General features: G+C 48.6%; 1 protein-coding gene across 1 annotated transcript in view; it reads right to left on the reverse strand.

Moving 5' to 3' along the window:
• TG (thyroglobulin) overlaps positions 1-21,976 on the reverse strand; it is a 231,788-nt gene that overhangs the window by 12,466 nt on the left and 197,346 nt on the right. Inside the window, exons 44-45 of the mRNA XM_040262090.1 lie at positions 8,263-8,444; positions 5,671-5,778 (exon numbers count right to left, since the gene is read on the reverse strand). Of these exons, the coding sequence (XP_040118024.1) occupies positions 5,671-5,778; positions 8,263-8,444 (290 nt within the window). The remainder of the gene's footprint in view (positions 1-5,670; positions 5,779-8,262; positions 8,445-21,976) is intronic.

Below are 21,976 nucleotides of genomic sequence, written 5' to 3' on the forward strand. Positions count from 1 at the left end.
TTGTTTCCCCATCTATTTGCCATAAGTAGATGGGATCAGATGCCATGATCTTATTTTTCTGAATGTTGAGCTTTAAGCCAACTTTTTTACTCTCTTCTTTCATCAACAGGCTCTTTAGTTCTCTGCTTTCTGCCATAAGGGTGGTGTCATCTGCATATCTGAGGTTATTGATATTTCTCCCTGCAATCTTGATTCTAGCTTGTGCTTCATCCAGCCCAGCATTTCACATGATGTACTCTGTATATAAGTTAAATAAGCAGGGTGACAATATACAGCCTAGACGTACTCCTTTCCCAATTTGGAACCAGTCTGTTGTTCCATGTCCAGTTCTAACTGTTGCTTCCTGACCTGCATACAGATTTCTCAGGAGGCAGGTCAGGTGGTCTGGTATTCCCATCCCTTTCAGATTTTTCCACAGTTTATTGTGATCCACACAGTCAAAGGCTTTGGCATAGTCAATAAAGCAGAAATAGATGTTTTCTGGAACTCTCTTGCTTTTTTGATGATCCAACGGATGTTGGCAATTTGATTTCTGGTTCCTCTGCCTTTTCTAAAACCACCTTGAACATCTGGAAGTTCAGGGTTCACATACTATTGAAGCCTGGCTTGGAGAATTTTGAGAATTACTTTTCTAGCATGTGAGATGAGTGCAATTGTGTAGTAGTTGGAACATTCTTTGATATTGCCTTTCTTTGGGATTGGAATGAAAACTGACCTTTTCCAGTCCTGTGGCCACTGCTGAGTTTTCCAAATTTGCTGGCATATTGAGTGCAGCACTTTCACAGCATCATCTTTTAGGATTTGAAATAGCTCAACTGGAATTTCATCACCTCCACTAGCTTTGTCTGTAGTGATACTCCAGGATGTCTGGCTCTACATGAGTGATCACACCATCATAGTTATCTGGGTCATGAAGATCTTTTTTGTATCGTTCTTCTCTGTATTCTTGCCACCTCTTCTTAATATCTTCTGCTTCTGTTAGGTCCATGCCATTCTGTCCTTTATCGAGCCCATTTTTGCATGAAATGTTCCCTTGGTATCTCTAATTTTCTTGAAGAGATCTCTAGTCTTTCCCATTCTATTGCTTTCCTCTATTTCTTTGCATTGATCACCGAGGAAGGATTCATGTCAATAGTTTTAAACAGTGTAAGTTGTGTTCTCATGTGAACAGTCCTGGAAGCAAAGCTGCTGGATATCATTGTAGATACACACACACACACACACACACACACACACACACACACCCCAGATGCAGGTATTCTCTCCCTGAACCCTTCCAGCATCCCTATGGGACATGCACTATCACTCTCCCTTATACAGATGAAGATGCACTGAGGCTCAGAGAGGTTAAGCATCTTGTCCAAAGTCACACAGCCAGCAAGTGGACTTAGCCATGGTAGGGACTCAGAAGTTTCAGGCTGAATGAAGTAGGTGCAATTGAAAGAAAACTGGAGAAAGGGCAGGAGACAGGGTTTGAGTTCAGACTGCCACTTACTGACTCTGTAGCTGGCACGTAACTCCAGTCTCCCCTGAGCATTTGTTTCTTTATCTGTAAGATGAGTTGGACAAAATCATCTTACATAGTTTGTGATTCTTTGAATCTGGATCTTAAAATTGCACCTTCTTCCCATACTGTAGATTTTCATTTCTTTGTCTCCTCCCTCATCCATTATGCCTATTCTTTCCTCACAGAATTTCAGAGATGTAAATCTCATCTACAATCCAGGTAAGCAGGTAGAGGACCAAGCAGTGCTGCGGTCAATTGACAAGCAGCTGTGAGAAAGTGGTAATTTATTGTGTTTTGCTCTCTGGCTACGCCAGGAAAGCTAATATATGCTCACAGAAATGGAGGTACCAGACAGATGGCTGAAACCATAAGGCATGCACATATATTTTAAGTCTGTAGATCTGAGCCAGAAATAAATGAGACTGTGACAGCTCCAGGGCAGAATGAGGGAGATGTCTTTTCAGGCAGTAAAAGATAAACTTGCCAACAATTAAATGGGTTAGTTCCCGTGATTCATTCATTCATCTACTATAGAGATGGAACCGTATTATGGTCATTGTGGGAGAGATGATACATGCCTAGAAAAATGTCAAGAACACGTTTTGATGGACAAGAATAATGAGACACTCTCACCATTTCCTGTTTATCAGGTCGCATTCTATATACAAATGATCATAGCAACCCTCTGAAGTAGACACTATTATTATTATTCCCATTTTCAGATGAAGAAACTGTCACCAAGCAGAGTAAGTGACTTGCTTTAGATTCCTGAGCTAATAAGACAAGTTTCTAACAAGGCAGCTGGCCCAGAGTCCCTGCTCTAACCAGGACACTCTCTGCCTTTGTACAGTTAACAACATATCTGTCTCTAAAATGTATCAGTGACGCAGAGTCTCTTTGCCCCAAAATTCATAGAATGTGAGAGTCAGAAGGTGTCTTAAAGGTGACTGAGCCCAGACGTTTTTCATATCTCTCTAAACTGCACGCCCTTGAAATTTTCCTTGAAGCTCAGTTATTGAGATAAGGGGCTGGGAGGCTCAGATTACCCCCACCCTCTTCTTGCTGTCTTCCTCTCAGGGACCCTGGGTCCAGGGCTCTATAGAGCCTAGCTAAAACTAAGTACTCCTGACCTCTCACCACCTTACTCCCATTCTGCAGATGGCAAAACTAAGCCCCAAGGTGCCCATAAACTAGAGTGGAAAGGACACTTTCCCACCTGTTAAATGAGGTAGTTGGATCAGCTTCTGTCCTTCAGCATGGTTTCCTGAGCACCTACTATGCCCTTTCTGTGTCAGGAGGGTCTCTTGGCCCTGAGGTGCTGTGACTATAAAGACCCAGCAGACACTTTGTGTTCTCATGCACAAACATGTTTTCCTTTCAAGGGAGGTTCTGCAGACCAGCCCTGTCTGTCAGTCCCCAGGAGGGTGTGCAGGTGCTCTTCAGCAACACACAACACCAAACTGGCCATGGCAGTCTAAGGATATGTCTTGGACTCTGTTCAAGGATCGCTCCTCCCAGGACCACCCCGATCCCAAGTCCCAAACAGCCAGCTTTGAATCCTTGTCTCTCAGGAGCCTCCCCGGCAGGGCTGTCATATTACCAAGAAGGGTGGTGCTTCGGGTTGAATTCTGTCCCCCTTAAAAGACACGTTGGAGCTCCTGCCTCTAGGACCTCAGAATAAGACCTTCATTGGGAACAGGATCTTTGCAGAGATAACCAAGTTAAATGGAACTCATTAGGGTGGGTCTTAGTCCAGTAGGACTGATGTCCTTACAAAAAGGAGAAATCTACACACAGACGCACACTGGAAAGATGTTCATCTACTAGCCAAGAAATGCCTGAGGCCCCCGTAAGCAGGGGGTGGGGGTGGGGCTGGAGCAGACCATCCTCTCCAGCCTCCAGGGGGAGCATGGCCCTGCTCCCACCTTGATTCACGACTCTGGGCCTCCAGAACTGTTGTTCTACCCGCCCCACCCCCCACCCCCCGCCCCAGGGAGGAAAAGAATTCAGATGGGGTCAAAGTATTACTGATTCTGGCTAGAATTTTATGGATCTTTTCATTATTTCATTTGTTTTGATTGTTTCTGTCCTCATATAATAGGTGCAGTTTTTGTTTGTTTGTTTGTTTTGTTTTGATACTTATAAATTCTGGAGTTCCAGCTACTGAGGTGGCTCAGTGGTAAAGAAAGAATCCACCTGCCATTGCAGGGGACACAGGTTCGATCCCTGGCCTGGGAAGATCCCACATGCCTCAAGGCCTCTAAGCCTGAGTGCTGCAACTGCTGAAGTCTGTATGCCCTAAAGCCAGTGTAATGAGAAGCCCGCGCACCGCAACTAGAGTAGCCCCTACTCGCTGCAACTAGAGAAAAAGCCCATACAGTGACAGAGACCCAGCACAGCCAAAAATAAATACATGAAAAAAATTATCAAAAAAATTCTGAAATCCAAAAGTAAATGCATGTGTTGAAGGCTTTTGATGAGCTTACTTCTGGAGGCTCACAGCTTCTGCTATAACCTCTACCTTAGAAGAGAGGAGGGCAGACCAGACTGAAGAAATGCACCGGGTGTGAATTCCTGAGAGCCCTGGTATTTGGGAGGTGCTGCCAAGGCAGTCTCCACCAACGACTTCCCACGCCTGGCCCCACCAGGACACAGTGGCCACAGGGTTACAAGGCTTCCTTTCATCTCTGTCCAAACCCTCAACTGTCCTTACCACCCTCTTCCTTCTCTACTGACTGCCTTCTCAGCAGAATCCTTGCCTGACCTGACTCCTCTTCCCACACCCTGGAGGCAGTTGCTTGACTCTAGGAAATGGAGCAGGCTGACAGACTTCTAAGCAGAGAGACCACACGTTTTCATGGAAAGAGAATTCTCGGGCTCAGAGAAGCTGAGTAGCTCACTGTTTTATAACCAACTACAGCTTGTCCTTGGGGAAATCACGTGAAGCTCCTTGACCTTCGGACTCTTTATCTGTAAAATGCAGAAGGTCATTCCAACACTGCTGACCTCACAAAGGTGGATGTTTTGTGTGCGTGTGTTAGTCGCTCAGTCGTGTCTGACTCTTTGCCACCCCATGGTCCATAGCCTGCCAGGCTCCTCTGTCCATGGGATTCTCCAGGCAAGAATACTGGAGTGGGTTGCCATGCCCTTCTCTAGGGGATCTTCCCAACCCAGGGATCCAGCCGGGGTCTCCTGCATTGCAGGAAGATTCTTTACCAGACATTCTGCGCAGTGTTACAAATTTAAAAACCTGTCAAAGGAAGCCAGGTAAACAGTGAGTGCTTGCTTAGGAAAACTAGAATATTTGGGAGACTGTATTAGTTTCTTGTAGTTGCTGTAACAAATTACTATAAACTCTGGTGACTTGTAGCAACAGAAATGTACTGTCTCATGGTTCTGGAGACAAAACCAGATTTACTGAGCCCAAATCCAGATGTGGGCAGGGCCATGGTGCCTCTGGAGGCTCCAGAGAAGAAGCCAGGTCTTATGCTTCCAACTCTGGTGGTGCTGGCATTTCTTGGCTTATATGTGGATCACTCAAGCTCTGCTTCCTCCTCTTCTATGTGTATCAAATCTCCTCACCTCCCTCTTATAAGGACACTTGTGAATGCATTTAGGATCCTTTGGGATAATTCAGGATAGGGTGTTTTTTTTTTTTTTTTGCATCAGGATCCCTAGTTTATTCACATCTACAAGCCCATTTTTCCTTAAGAGGTCACATTTAGAGGTTCTAGATTTAGGATTTGGTATCTCTAGGTGATCATTATTTCCTTTTGTTGCAAAAAATCTTTTACTTTGGAAAGCCATTTTCTTAAATTAAGCTAACTGTTCAGTTTTTAGAGGCACAAACACATAGGATTAATAAAGATGGCTCCTCCTCCCAAGCCAGATCAACCAATGAATAGCTAATGTTGCAATCCCAAACTGCTTTCTACATGTTTTATCCTACATGCCCTTCCTACAGTGCTGTGAGATACAGTGGCGATTACTGTTCTACCCATTTTTCAGATGAGACTCAGAAAAGTTAAGCGATGTGTTCCATGTCATTGAACCATATCCTGCCATCTTTTCTCTGTTACCCTGTGGACCGCAGAAGTGACAGGGACCCTCGGCCAGATTTCCTTCATGTGCTGATACCCACCATGGCCACACAGCCACCTTACCTGCTGTGGCTGTAGCTTTCTGGAGCGTGGTACATGAAGACGTTTCCTCGGACCGTCCTTGCCCAGTGGCTGGCCATGTCGATCACAGGGCAGATGATAAAGTAGTCTCTGGTGAGAAGAAGACAGAGGGGGATGTTAGCCATGTCCAGCTCTATAGACAACCGTGCTGGATAAAGGTTTCTCCCAGGCAAGGGTCCCTGGGCTACCAGCCCCTCTGCACACACCCGCAGAGAACATCCCTGCTCCTTGCACCCCCAGCTTTCCTCTTGCCTCAGCTGGGTCCCCTGCACGGTGCAGCCTGCTTCATGGATGGCCATGATCACACGCTGTGGTCCATACGACGCATCTCAGGGTCAAGAGACCCACGGGAGAAACATCTTCCCAGAACATCAATTTTATCCAAAAACTTGGGAACAAAATGTCTTGTCTTCAAATAAATACAATACACTGTGGAGCTGAACATAGTCATTTATTTAAAAAGAAGATGGAGACCTCAAGGGTCTGGGGCCACCGGGCTTTGAATCCCAGCAGCATCTCTACGTCTCCTTGACACTCCATCTCCTCAGCTGAGAAACGGGGCCCATGAGCCTGACGCTGCAGAGATTCCGGTAAGTGATGGACTCATGAAGTCCATCACTGAGGAGGGTTGCCTCCTCTGGAGGTGGAGACCAGCACCTCCAGGGCTCACAGGGAAGGTTCTCAGAGAGCACATGGCTGGCAGGGTGAGGCTGGAAGTACAGATGGAGGCAGCCCTCTTCAGCTCATGGGCCCCTGAGGAGCGGTGAGCAGGACAGAGGTGGGAGCAGACCTCCAGAGAGACCCACCCTGGTAACACTGTGACGAGGACACTGGAGGCAGGGAGGCCCGTGGAGGCTGTTGTCTCAGTCTGGCCGGGAGGAAAAGAGGGCCGGACCTGAGGGAGAACTGGAGTCCGCCTCATCAGTGAAGCCTTCCTGGGTTACCTGCCCTCCCTCAGACCTCTGCTCCTGCCCCCAGTTCATGGATTGCTCTCAAAGACAGTTACAGGCTAAAGCTGGAACAGGAAGGAATATGTTTCTGAACTCTAGCCTGAGCTCTTTCCACAACATGGATCTGAGCCAGGCCCGACGTGGCTGTGAGTGTCTCCGGGCCCAGGAGTTGGACATCTGTGAGCCCTTAGGGTCCATTCTGGGGCTGGGCCTCCAGGAACAGCTGCTGGCCATTTGGTTCAAAGGGTTCAAAGCTGAACTCTCCACTGGAGGGAAAATTAGAGCCTTCTTGGGCCCCGAGGTTCCCGGGGGTGGTACAGAGTTTTATTCGGAGCCAATGATGCTCTGACTGGAAACCGCAGCCTCTTGGGCAGAGAGACCAAGCAAGGAAGCATGTCTCAACACCCTTCAGTCCAGCTCGTTCCATCACAGGCAAGTTCAGCAGGGTCCTCCGAGCCTCGACAGCGGCTCTGCCCCCAGGGACTGAGAGGGTGGGCCAGTGTGGACCTCCCCAAGGACAGGAAAGGAGCCACAGGATGCCGAAACCCCCCGACCAGGTTCTCCCCTCGTGGAGGGGGGCCTGCCAGGGAACCAGGACATGTCCAAGGGGACTCACAGGTGACTTGAGAGCTAGAGTCCCCACTGTGGTCTCATCCCAGGGGCTCCACAGGCAGAGAGAAACAGAAGTTGGCTGTTTCTTGACTGATGAGAGAGAGGCACGGCCTGCAGACGGCAGAGGCTGCCGTGGGTTGGGGGCATCCACTAACCACTCCTGGGTGGGGGACCTGGGCTGACTTCCCCAGGGAAGGAAGCTGGAAACAGTGACCTTGAGCAACAAGGCCCATAAATAGCGAGCGTAGAAACAGCATCCTGGGGAAGGGGTCACATGGCCTCAGGAGCCCTGTGTCCTCAATTCTAGGTGTGACATCAGGCACAAACCTTCCCCTGTCTAGGCCTGTGTTTCCTGTGCAAGGAGAATTCTGGCCACAAAGCAGAGTCACTTGAGGGATCCTAGAAATACATTTCATGGTTAGTCACTCCATCCTGTTGGACTCTTTGCGACCCCATGGACTACAGCCCACCAGGCTCCTCTATCCATGTGATTCTCCAGGCAAGAATGATGATGTGGGTTGCCATTTCATCCTCCAGGGGATCTTTCTGACCCAGGGATCGAACCCAGATCTCCTGTACTGCAGGCGAATTTTTAACCATCTGAGAGATATATACCAGTGCTTATGAGGCCTAGGCTCTTGCCCTACCCTTCGAGTGCTCCCTACACGGTTCTCAAGGGTAGCCTAGGTCCAGACCGCTGGACTGGAGGACGGGGATCCTCTCTGCTGGGTTGGGCTGTTTCCTTCTGCACCAAGTGCCCCCCCTCCCTGGTTCTCCATCAGCACCAGCTGAGCTCAGCTTCTAAGCACAGGGTGTATACAGCAGGCACAAGCACCATGGAGGGAAGGACAGGGTCACCCCTCGTGTCTCCCTGATGCAGGCAGGCAGCCCGCACTTTGGACTGAATGAAGGAGGCAGCGAAAAGCACCGGCACTGTGCCCTGGTTCTCCCCAAATGGCCTGAGCATCCCCACGTCCGTGTGGAGGCAGACCCGTGCGCCCAGGGGGCTCACCGCGTGGCCTGCTCCAGGGCGCGGGAGAAGGAGGCGTAGTCATCCGAGTCATGCTCCAGGGAGTAGTACCACGTAGCTGCAGCCTGCACACCGGCGTCCTCTGCCTCGCCACCCAGGGAGTTCTGCAGCGCCTGATAAAAGGCTGTTTTGCTACTGGTCCGGCCTTGACTTTCCTCAAATTGCTTGAAAAAGAAAAAGATACGGAAATCGCCCGATCAGATTCTGAAAGGCCTCAAGTCAGTGTCGCTCCAACACTTGGTTTAGAATTTTCTCTCTGGAAAGCAGTGGCAGATGGTGTGAAGCCCATGGGTGCTAGAGCCAGACTGCCTAGATGCAAATCCCAGCTCTGCCTCCTTCCAGCTGTGTGACCTTAAACAAGCACCTGTACCTCTCTGTGCCCCCTCTCCCAGCCTGAAAATGGACAGAGCGGAGCCTGCCCCCACCAACCCAGGCAGGGCTGCAAGGAACAGTAAAAGCTGAATACACGTGAAGTACCGAAAAGGGTGCCGGCAACAAGCAAGTGCTCAGTGAACGCCAGCCTTTGCTGCAGGCTGCTCTTGGGTCTCATGGTGGGTGCTCAGCCAGCTTGTCACATGGTCTCATTAGGACAGCAGACTCCCGTCTCCTTCACTGACTCAAGCAGTCAACGTAAGGATGTTCTCCGTCTTCTCTTCTACTGATAAACCCACTCTCAGTCCAGGGCCAGCTGCTTGCCAGGCCTGGGAAACAGCCCTGAGCATGCTGTTCAGAGAGCCCTGATCAAGCTTCCCTGTTCTCGCGGGCCTCATGTTCTAGAGAGTGGAGGTGGAAAATAAGCAAATAGTTATGCCGTTCATCCGGGACAGGTGCTATGAAGAAAGCAGAGCAGGGAGAGAGGGCGAGAGCAGGGCGATTTCACAGAGGATGGGCGGGGATGGGGAGGGGTCCCCGGGCACCTCTCTGGGGATGGGCGTCTAGTTGGAAATAAGTCTTTCCCCTTTCCTTCTTCCTGTCTTTCCTTTGTTCCTACCTTTCTTCCTTCCTCCCTCTTTCCCTCCCTCCCGTCTTTTCTTTCTTTCTTGTTTCCTTTCTTCTCTCTCTTTTCAAAATTTGTTTTTAAACTGCAATATCACTGGTCTATAACGTTAGATGAGTTTGATGTGTACAACATTCTATTCCTACTTCTGGGTACCCGACCGTGAGCTCACCACCAAAGGTTTATTTCCATCCCATCACATACGCTCGAGACAGTAAGTGAAACTGCAGTCAACCCCTTTTACCCGTCTTGCCCTCTTCCCGCCCTCCTGCTCTGACCGCCGCTGCTCTGCCCCTGCTGTCTATGTGTTCACTGTCGCTTGGTTTGGTCAGTTGTTTGTCTCGCCTGCAAGTGAAGTCGAATGGCATTTGTCTTCCTCCTCTTCCTTCTTCCCTTCCTTACTTGTCCTGTCTGCCTGGGAGAGTCTGGGGAGGGCCATGTCTTCCCCCCAGGACTCAGTTTCCTTATTTCTGAAGACAAGGGGTGGAGGGAGATACAGCTCCCACGTGTGAGGTCCAGGCCCCTTGGCCCGTGTACAGTCCTAGGGTGTGTGTTTACATATTTCTAGACTTTTATGTCAACACCAACATGTGCTTATCAGGACTTCCTGGCGTGTTTAGATTGTTTTCCTAAACATTCCCAAGCACACTGGACCTGTGATTAGAATTCAAGGAGTGGGTATGATCAGTAAGGAATCCCTGCTGTTTGAGACACAACCCACTGGGGTCATGGACTGTGCTGTCTTCAGCCTGGCTCACCAAGAGCCTGGACCAGTGGGTGAATTGCTGATCAGAAGCACGTCTGCTGGTGGTTACATACCAGCTTCAGGAGAGATGAAGAAAGGCGATAGGGAGAGGTGTGCAAAGATGGCTTAGTCTGAATTCTATCTATAATGGGTTGTTTCTTGGAAAAAGATCTGAAGAAAATATGGCAAAAAATACTAATACCTGTTAAATCTGAATAGCAATGTGCTTACTGTATCAGTGTGTATTATATCAACATGGGTTTATTATACAATGCATATATTATCAAATGATCATGATCTATAATAAAAAAGACATTGGATACATGCGGAATTCACACACACTCACACCAAAAGGCCTGTAGTAATGTTCACAAGTAACACTCATTCTAATTGTTGTTAACATCTATGATATATCTGATAGTTTTCATTGTATTGTATTGAATTGTATTCTAGTCTAGTCTAATCTAATCTATTCAAAATGCTTGCCTGCAATCTAATTGACTTCACAGTCTTCTAATAGTTTAGGGGAAACCATCATGTTATTATCTGCCCTTTTCTGAGTTTTTGAAATATTTTATCCCCCAAATTATATTAGTTACCATTCACATAACTCTGATTATTGCTAAACATTTAGCATGTGTATTTCACTGAAATATCAGTGAATCACCATGAGTTGGGCAGTTGCATAGAATCACTGTCAAATTCCAACAAAACTTTAATTTACAGGGCATAGCACAGCTCTGGGCACACATGGTCAGTAGATATGAGTGATTTTTTTTTCCCTGTCCCAGATGCAGGCAGGGGTCCCTGGGTGCCTTCAGGATGCTTTACTGATCTATTGGGCTATTCTTGATCTATTCTTGTTCCAGTACCACCGAGGAACCCCTGAACCACAGGACTCAGTGTGGTGCTTAGTAAGTGCTGGACAAAATGAATAGTGAAGACCCTCACCTTCTTAGAGATAACACAGGAGAAGCTGCAAGTCCAAAGTCAAACCTCCTAGATTCAAATCCCCAAAGCTGGAAAGACCTGGATTTGGATGCCAGCTTTGCTAGGTACTAGATGTGCATCACGGGCAAGTTCCTGGACCTCTCTGCCTTTGTTTTCTTCTCTGTGCAATGGGCACGATAACATTACCTTCTTAATTAAACTGTCCTGAGGTTTAACATGTACACTGTTAGCATGGTGCCTACTGCTGGATGCATGCAGACTCAACCCTGGGCCCAGCTCAGCTGGCTCAGGGGAGCTCATGTTTTACAGTAAGACCTGATCCGTGCTAGTCCCCCTGGCTGTGGGTCCAGACCCTTGGAACTCCTCTTCTGAATCACTGCTGGAGAATGACTGACCTTGTCCTGGTGCTGCGGAAATTCTTTCCACAAAGAGGCCGCTTTTAGGAGCAGCACGCCATTAAGCCCTGGGCCTTACTAGAAGCACCTCGAACAACCTGAACAGTTCCACAGCTAGAATGCTGAAGGGCAGGGACCAGTTTCTGCCGTCACGAGACTGCGATTCATTTCACATTCTAACAGGACCTGAGTCGCTCAGATGAGCCGGGACATAACAGTATCCGTGTCACTGGTCTGGAGAGACGGCTGGAGTGTGGGCCTGGGACCTGGGGCCGGGGGGCGGGGGCGCGCCTGTGGATGCGAAGGGGCCTGATTTCAGCAAGACCCAGGTCTCTTCCTGCTTGGCACGGACAGAAGCACAGATGCCGTTGCTGGTTTAATTAAAGAGGCAGCGGGAGGGAGTGGGGCCACCACATGACTGCCAAGCCGGGACCAGTAGCACAAGCTGTAATTACAGGCAGGACCTTCCTCAGAGGCGGGTTTGCTGGGCGTGGGCTCATTAAGGGCCATCAGGGGGATTGGCACATCTGAGCTGCGTGGTTTTAAAGGGCTGCCCTGAATATGCCCCACAGAACAGTTTTTAGAGACTGCAGAGGGGTCCAGAGTCACCTTGCATGCTGGTGGCCTAGGGAACTGAATGTGGGGTTCAGACCTGGCTCTGTGTGTGGCCTCAGAAGATTCATTGCCCTTCAGCGTCCCCAGCTCCACAAAGCCCCAGCCATGAGTCTAGGAGCCCCTGGTTCTCCCCTCCTTGAAGTTATGCAAAATGGTTGTGACGTTGTAAGCTGGAGGAGAGGGAGACCCAGAACGGCACCTCCAAAGACAAGCAGGTGCACGCTGAAAGGAGGAGTGAATGGACAAACGTCCCCAGAATTCTCTAGAGCTCCAGGGTACCTGGAGACACAAATCTTCCTTCATTTAATGGGCATACGTTAGAGACCTACTGTGGCCAGCAGCTGAGGGGTTTGAAACGAACAGGACACAGATCTTCCCACAGAACAGCCTGGCAAAGTCGAAGAGGTAACTAACTTGTCAATGAATGAAGTGGTCGTGGAAATTGTCAAGGGTTGGTGTCCAGCAAAGATGGGGATGAAGCAGAAAGAGGGTGGGTTTGGGAAGCACATGATTGCTTCCTTACTCCCTCCTCAGCCTACCCTCATCACTCAGGCCTTCCCCTCACCCCCCTGCGACAGCCCTTATCAAGGGCCCCCGGGACTTACATCTTGTCAGGTCCAGGGGTCAGATCTCTGCCCTCATCTCACACCACTTCCAATGACGTTCTACCCTTGACCTCAGCTTCCTTACACAAACACGTTCTTTTCTTGGCTTTCTGTGATATCAAGATTTCTTGGTTTTCTTCCAGATCTGTATCTATAGCTCTGAACTCGCTCCTGAACTCCCAGCTCACCCACCCAATTGCCGATCCTACACATATCCGCAGTCTGGGCCTGTCTTGCCTCTACCATGTCTTTAACCCTAACTTAACGTACCAGCTTGCCCCCTGGACTTCGCAGTGGATCTCAGTCTGGTCTCTCAGTTCTTTGTTAGCTTTCTACAGTCAGTTTTCCATAGAGCTACCAGAATGCTCTTCAAATTCACTGATCAGGAGTATCACTTTCTAGCTTAGACTTTCTGATGACGGCCCCCCACAAGTAGAATCAAGTCACTGTTCAGATGGCCTAACAGATCTGCTTTCCGCTCTTACTGCCCTCTCCATCACCCACTGGGTTTAACAGCATCTGGCCTTCTCGTCCCCCAAACCAGCCCTGCCCCAGGGTCTTTGCACCAGCTCCTCGACTGGCTCCACTCATGGCAGGCTCTTCTCACCGCTCAGGACCAGAAGTTCCCTCCCCGACCTCCCTGCAAAGTGCTTTCCCCCATTGCTTCCTTTCCTCTCTTGTTACTGTTACAGCTTTCTTCAGAGCACATTCCATGATCTAAAACCCCTATTTCCTTTGTTTATACACCATCGCCACTGTCCTTTCCCTGGAACATAAACTCTATGAGCCAGGAGCCTGATCTCTTTGGTGGGGGCTGGGGGCGGAGGGTTACAACGTTCCCCTGAGTCATGAGGTGAGCCTTCAGAGAGTTTGTACTGACCCCTCCTGCCCTGACTACTGGGTGTGGAAGTGACCAGACCAAAGGCTGACTTCACCTTCCAGCAGGCCTCTTGCCAGGCTCCGTCATAATTGTAGGGGTCATGATAAAATGTTCCTTTTAATTTTTTTTTAAATCAGAAGAAAAAATAAATAATAATAATGAACATATACTAATGAATCCAGGGACTTCCCTGGCAGTCCATGGGTTAAGACTTCACCTTCCAATGCAGCGGGTACATGTTCATCCCTGGCTGGGGAGCTCGGATCCCACACAACCCAGGGCCAAAAATCCAAAACGTAAGACAGAATCAATACTGCAACAAATTCAATAAAGACTTAAAAAATGGTCTGCATCAGAAAATCTTAAAAAAAAAATAAATAATGAATCTAGCCTGGCTTACATTCATCTTTTACTGGCACAGTCAGAAAATATTTTTACTGTTTTGGAGGAGTGAGTCAAACCCATTGATCCCTGGTTTTCTCTTCACAGAGCACAGGGGATATTGAGACTAGGGACACGGGTGAGTGACGATGCTGAGGGTTGGGTGGTTACAGCACCAGCGTGGAGGGGTCTCAGTACAGCTCCCATGGATGGGTGCTGTCACCTTTGCCTAGAAGTCCTTAAAAAATAGGACTAAAACTACTCTATGACCCAGTAATCCTACTACTGGGCATATATTTAGAAAACCATAATTCAGAAAGACACATGTAACACAATATTAATAGCAGCACTATTGACAATAGCCAGGGCATGGAAGGAACCTAGACGTCCATCAACAGATGAATGGATAAAAAGACTGTGGCGTATATACACGATGGAATATTACTCAGCCGGAAAAAGGAACGACGTTGAGTCAACTGAACTGAGGTGGATGAACTTAGAGCCTGCTATACAGAGTGAAGCAAGTCAGAAAGAGAAAAACAAATACCCTACAGTAACTCATACATACGGAGTCTAAGAGAATGGTGCTGATTGACCCTATCTGCAGGGCAAGAACAGAGATGCAGACGTAGAGATGCAGGTGTAGATACGTGGACACAGCAAGGAAACGAGAGGGTGGGGCGAACCGAGAGAGCAGCATGGTGGTGGTTTAGTCACTAAGTCGTGTCCGACTCTTGCGACCCCATGGACTGTAGCCTGCCAGTCTCCCCTGTCCATGGGATTCTCCAGGCAAGACTACTGGATGGGGTTGCCGTTTCCTTCTCCAGAGTAGCACAGAAATATATGCACTACCATATGTAAAATATCCAGCTAGTGGGCAGTTGCTGTACAGCACAGGGAGCTCAGCTCAGTGCTCTGTGATGACCTAGAGGGGTGGGAGGGAGGCTCAGGAGAGGGGATATACATATACATATACACACAAATAGCTGATTCATGTTGCTGTATGGCAGAAAGCAACACAACATTGTAAAGCAATTATCCTCCGATTAAAAATAAATTTTAACAGAAAAAAAAAAAAACAGACGTTCTCACTTCACTGCAGGGTTGGTTGCTCTGTGCCCATTCAAAGACTAAAGAGATGCTAGCTCTCAGACTCACAGGTTCAGCTGCCTGCATGGCATGGCTAAAGCAAGGAATCCCAACCTGTTTTTTTGATTCTGGGTCCTGGCTTTCCAGAGAGCCCCAGGATGTCTAGGGTCTGCACCCTCGCGTCTCTTCACCCCAAAGGGCTGGGGATTCAGTGCAGCAGTCCCTCTCTCTCTCCATAGGAAATCTATGTGCTCCCTGAGACTCTGGCACGCCCCTCTGCTGTAATCTGTCACCAAAGGCTTGGTTTTCCCAGGCTGGGGCTCATGCCAGCTCCTGGGGCTGCCAGGTGCCACTTTCCAACTTTCAGATGGGCTGCCCTCCCCCTCCCCACTCCCTGCAGGGCCCCCACCCCACCTGCTCCTGGATGAGGCCAACTCCCGGCCAAGCTCAGGGGCAACGCGGCGGGGGCCGATTGCGGTTTTTTTTCTCGCCTTCCTTGGAGATGCTCGTGCTTGGAGGGGAAGGCAGAGCATCGCCTCTTGGAACAAATCTGCTTTTGATCATGCAAATTAATGCCCGGTTAATGTAGGCAGACTGTCAATTTCACCAGTTAGAGAGAGAGAGAGAGAAAAGAGGGAAAAATCCCCACTACGGTGACTGCCGAAGAATTTCAACGGAAAGCTGCTACTTCAGAAAATAAGATCATTCTCTGTGAACAGAGCCATCCCAGGCATCTCAGAGAGCGCCGATGCACCACGGGTACGTGGTTAACTCTGCTGGTGTCATTAAGGCTCCTCGGGTGGGCCATAGGTGGCCTGGGTTGCTGGGGGCTGAGGGTCTTCATGTGGACTCGCTGGAAGCCCTAACCCTCTTTGGGCTGAGGGAATTTATTGGGTCTCCGCTGCTGTGATAGACGGGTGAGTCTGGGGGCTCCTTTGGGGTGGGAGGGACCTCTATCTACCTCTCTATCCCTGGGAAGCTGGATGGTGTGTGTTTGGGGTTGGGCTCTGGATGGTACTGATGCCAGGGTGGAATGAGAGGCAAGCATGTGTATATATCTGCCACAATTTGGAAAACTGGCTCAGGTCAGGCGAGGTGGTTCAGTGATCATCCACTCTTTGTATTCCTGCCTCCTTGGGATAATTCTCTGGACTGCGGACAATAGCTTTGATATTGATTGTCATAGCACAGTTAAAGAATCAAGGGAAAAGTTAATATTTATTGAGCACATGCTACTAATTGCCTGTATTTTTTTTCTTTCAACATCTTTATGGGGATATGTTCTGATAATCTTCCGATTTTGCAGATAGGGAAACTGAGGCTCAGGCTCTAGTGAGCTCAGATTCTCCTGATTATAATCCGTGGACACCCAGGACACTCTCGCGCTCTGTTGACAGACAGCTCGGGGGACGGGGTACTGGCCAGTTCTGCCATCACTGGGTCACTTCTGTTTTTGGTGCTACTGCGGGTCCAATGACCCCTTCTTCCCCAACTGCACAGAGGTCCTGCAGTAGGTGTCTGTCTCTCCAAACAGTGTGTATCAAACTGCCTTTTAATGATTTACTTTTGCTCATTTTCTATTTTGTTCCTTGACTGTGAGCTCCTCGAGGGCAGGAATTTAATTTGTATTTATGTCCCAAACACCGAGCACAGTGTTGGGGGCAGAGTAAGTGACCTTGTTACGTGTCACATGACTACTTGAACAGGTCTCTGTGCTGGGAAAACATGCTTGAGGCTCTGTTCCAGTGGGTCTGTCCAGCTTCTCAGCACAGACGGGGTGGGAGAGGCGGGGCCGATACAGATGGAGGGAGGACTGGGGAGAAGGAATTGCTTGGATGAAGGTCCCTGGGGATATGCCACCCGGGGCTTCTCCCTGACTAACGGCAGTTGGACTCAAGTGTTACAGAGCCCTCCAGGGGGAAATGGAGAAACCCACAGCCCAACCCTGAATGCAGGTCATGAGCAGGCTGAGACAAGGCAGTGTAACCTGGAGGGCAAGTGGGCGCAGGGTTGTTGGAAATAAAAGAGGAACTTCAACCCCACATCCAGAGGGCAGCTGGTAGCGTGGTTCCCACTTGGGTGTCCACGCTGGTCCATGGCAGCTCTGTGTCGGGCAGGGTTCTGAGGACTCCTCTGGGCTATGATCTGTCTGTAGGGTGTAGATGGTGCTAGTGCATTTCCACCCCCCAATTTCCTAGAGTTGAATACAGAAAGCACCCCCAACTGGAGCCAGAGGACCTGCAGTGGAGACTCGGCTTTGCAGATGACTAGTTAGGTGACCCGTCGTACGTGCATGTTTAGTCGCTCAGTGGTGTCTGACTCTTTGTGACCCCATGGACTTTAGCTCACCAGGCTCCTCTGTCCATGGGATTCTCCAGGCAAGAACACTGGACTGGGTTGCCATTTTCCCCGCCAAGGGATCTTCCCGACCCAGGGACTGAACCCAGGTCTTCTGCACTGCAGATGGACTCTTTACCATCTGAGCCACCAGGGAAGCCCCTAGGTGACCTTAGGACAACATCAACGCTCTCAAAACATGCTTCTTCCTCAGTACAATGGTGTTAAATGTTGCTTCATGAGTATGGACCTCATACATTATGGCTGAGATAAAAGAAGAGTGCGGGAGGAATTGCAAAGCCCTTTGCATTGAGCGGCCCTGATTCTACCTGAGTTCCTGTCCATGTGAGCACCCAGCATGTGGTCATTGGTAGACAGCAAGCTCATGAAGGAAAGGCTGGCTTTTCCCAGAAGGCTGAGATAGAAATAGAGTGCCTTTGGAGTTGGACAGACTTGGATTTGAATTCTGACTTCTCTCTGAACTGGTTTCTCATTGAAAAATTAGGGATAATAATCCCTGATCCATAAGGTTGGTTGGGGATGAATTATTGGTTTTGGTCAACCCAATATTTCCTTGAAGACTCCTAAGTCAGATCCATAATTTTATTCTTTCAAACGAATAAAGATTCATCGAGCACTTACTGTATATCAGTCACTTTTATAGGCACCAGAAATAGAGCAGAAAGCAAAACAGATTAAGTCTCTGAGCTCAGGGCGACTTATATGTGCTCACATTCTAGTGGAGGAAGCAATACGATAGACAAACAGATGACATTCAGGGATACAAGTGCTGAGGATGGAGAGCAGGATAAGGGAGAGAGAGAATGCTGGGGGTGTGGTGCCCTCTCCACCAGAGTGGTCCAGCAAGTTCTTTCTGAAGAAACAGGCCGTGAAGGAGGTGAGACAGTGAGTTACCTGGAGAAGAAAATCCTAGCTGGTCTAGTGGTTAAGAACCCACCTTTGAGGGTTTGATCCCTGGTCAAGGACTTAAGGTCCCACATGCCACAGACTACTAAGCCAATGAGCCACAACTAGAGAAGCCTGCACCCGCAAAAAAGAACCAGCACAGCCAAAGAACATTCTAGAAGAGGGAACGGAAAGTGCCGAGATCCTGAGGTGGGAGTGTGCTTGGCAGATCTGAGGACCGCCACAGGGACCAGTTGGGCTGAAGCACAATGAGCAAGAGCGGAGCGGCAGGAGATGAGGTCAAAGACCATATCAGGTAGTGGTCATGATGGACTGGGGCTTTTCCCCTGTGTGAGCTGAGGCCACTGGAGGACTTTGAGGAGTGAAGGGCTCTGACTTATCCTGTGAAGGGATTACTCCAGCCATGGTGGTTCTTATACCTTATAAGAGGCAAAACCAGAAGCTGGACGATGGTTGGGGGCCATTATAAAAATCCTGGAGGAAGATGATGCCATGGGTCAGGGTGAAGGCAGAAATGGTGGGGTCAGGGCTGGAAATGTTCTGAAGATAGAGCCACACAGACATGCTGATGGAAAGCTGGGAGCAAGAAAGAGAGGTTTGGAGCCTGCACCTGCAGAAGCAAGAGTTGTTGTTTATTACGATGGTGAAGACAGTGGAGGACAAGCTGGTTGGGGATGGGGAGGGCATCAGTGGAATCAGCAGTTCTTTCGGCTGTGTTAAGAGTGAAAAGTGATGAGACCTCTAAGTGAGGATGCCAAGCAGACCCTGGGCTAAGCCAGTCTAGGGTTCAAGGGAACAGCCCGGGTGGGAGATAAAGAGTCGGGCTGGAGGTACAGGTCAGTCCAGGAGACGTAAGCATGTACACATGATGGCTCTGCAAGTGTGCATTTGGCTCCAAGCCTGACTGTTACCGCATCCTTCTTCCTCCCAGTTTTCCAGTCAGCCCCTGGGTGAGTTCCCAGGGGGACATAGTCTCCCAAGACCCTGCTAATGGCTGCACTAGTGTCTGTTCACAGGAGGACAAACACAGAAGGGAAGGAAGACGAGGAAAGTCTAACCAGAACAAAGGCGCTAAGGAAGCACTGGCTGGGACGGGGTTTAGATAACAAGCAGAGACCGGAACAGAGCTGGGCACTACTCCACCCTGACCTCCCGGCCAGTTCCCTGATCTGGAGCCTGGCCCCCTACCCGCCTCCTGATGTAGGCAGAGAGCTCTCGTCAGCAGACACCATCTTTCTTTGCAAATGGACCAAGGAAACAGCTCCTTGAAAGCCTCTAAGGGAAACTCAATGAGAGGAATGGAAACACATTGCTGGGGAGGCTTCCCAGTCCTTTGGATCTGGGCTCCCTGCCATGGGGGCTCTGAGAGTCAGGGCAGAGCTGGCAAAATCCCAAGATGCTGCCAGGAGAGGAAAGACCAAGGCAGCCGCAGACCATCCTCTTACACTGGGCTGTCATCATCCCCAAAATATAAACCTGAGCTGCCCTACAGTCAACTCCAGCACCAGGTCCATCAACTGGGGATCAACGTGTCCACACTGCTATATTTAAAATGGACAACCAACAAGGACCCACTGTAGAGCACAGGGAACTCTGCTCAATGTCCCGTGGCAGCCAGGATGGGAGGGGAGTTTCAGGGAGAATGGATATATATGTATATGTATGACTGAGTCCCTTCGCTGTCCACCTGAAACTCTCACAACATCATTAATCTGTTATTCTCCAATATAAAATGAAAAGCTTACAAATTAATAAATAAAAGCTCCTCTCCCCCAGTTCCAGTGGATGGATGGCTTTTCCACCAGGAGTTGGGGGTGTCTAGGAATTTGCTGCCGGGGCCTGCTTCCCGCTGACTGTCTAGGATGCTCCCTAGGCCCCCAGGAATGCAGTTTTTCCCTTCTCTCTAAGGTTGGAGATGGCCTAGGATGCATTTTCAGTGCATGGTCCAAAGACTTAGAGCTTTGAGGATAGAATATCTTCTGCACAAAGCTTCCCGTGTCCTCCCTTGCCGGGTCATGTGAAATGAGGAACTGCACAGAAGGGACTCCAGGGCTGATGTGCACGTCTTTCCAATCTACCCGTGCTGTAGGGCGTTGTCTTACACATGGAGTATGTAGAGTGTGCAGCAAGAAAGGACATTCATTTCCTTCTCATGCTTTAAAACGTTCTGTTTTTGTGAATCTTTTATAACAATTAGTATAGGACTATGCATGTATATTCGGAGAAGGCAATGGCACCCCACTCCAGTACTCTTGCCTGGAAAATCCCATGGATGGAGGAGCCTGGTAGGCTGCAGTCCATGGGGTCGCTGAGGGTCAGACACGACTGAGCGACTTCACTTTCACTTTTCACTTTCCTGCATTGGAGAAGGAAATGGCAACCCACTCCAGTGTTCCTGCCTGGAGAATCCCAGGGATGGTGGAGCCTGGTGGGCTGCCGTCTATGGGGTCGCACAGAGTTGGACACAACTGAAGCGACTCAGCAGCAGCAGCAGCATGCATGTATATTATTTATACTCGAATGACTAAGCTTACTACTTTTTAACTGATGACGGACTTGATCAAAAGTAATTTGAAGAGCCACTGCTTTAAAGAAAAGCCCAGGGCTAGTGGTGGAGAGCGGCCTTGTTTCAGCATTTCCTCAGTGAAACTGTCAGTCTGGTTCATAACCAAGTTGCAGACTCTCGAAATAAAGGGCTGAGACATAGATGGGTGCTTGGCAGAAAAACGCAGAGATGGATCAGAGGCAAAATTCCTTCTCCACGGCTGTGAGTCAACCAATGGAAGCTGATAGTGACAAAGCTTTGCTGTATGCCACCTCCCAATACACACACTCACATACACACACACACACACACACACACACACAGCTCTCTGTTTATACACATATACATGGTATTGTTGTTCAGTCACTAAGTTGTGTCCGACTGCAACCCCACGGACTGTAGCACGCTAGGCTCCATGGGGTTCTCCAGATAAGAATCCTAGAATAGGTAGCCATTTCCTTCTCCAGGGGATCTTCTTGGACCAGGGATCGAACCCATATCGCCTGCATTGGCAGGTGGATTCTTTACCACTGAGCCACCAGAGATGCCCATACATACCTGTACAGGCACACATATATGCATATATGTTACAGAAAATGTGTACACATGTAATGTTCATAATACTAAATTCATAGTATTATGAAAATTCTTTTCACACCGATGCACCTCCTGAGATAGTCCATGTTACTTGTTTGCTGTGTATTCTTTCATATAGAAATATATACAATTATACATACTTACATATTTACAGATATACACTGGTTTTTTTAAATATATGAATACTACCTTAATTTCACACTCCTCTGGGTTCTGACTTTTGTTTTCCATTCAACAACATATCACAGGCATCCTCAAGACGGGAGAGATGGACCTGGTTCATTCTTTTTACCATCTACATTACATATATCCAATAGTTCGTATGTATCTTCATTCAGTAAACCATTTCCCTGTTCATGGATATTTGAGTTGCTTCCAATGTTTTACTATAACAATTAATGCTGTGATTAATACCTTTATATATTAATATATCTCATCTCAAAATGGTAGTTTGCATTTTTTTTTTCTTTTGCTCTAAGATAGATCCCCCCTCAGGAGGTAGATTACCCAAGGGAATAGAATAATCCAAAGGATGAGAGATCCCATTCGGTTGTGTTAATGATCCTTATTTGCTGTTATTAATTCCAATGATACTGCCTTATAGTCAATAGAGTCAAACTGAGCCAACATTG

Source organism: Oryx dammah, unplaced genomic scaffold, assembly GCF_014754425.2.
Source record: "Oryx dammah isolate SB20612 unplaced genomic scaffold, SCBI_Odam_1.1 HiC_scaffold_19, whole genome shotgun sequence".
NCBI lineage: Eukaryota > Metazoa > Chordata > Mammalia > Artiodactyla > Bovidae > Oryx > Oryx dammah.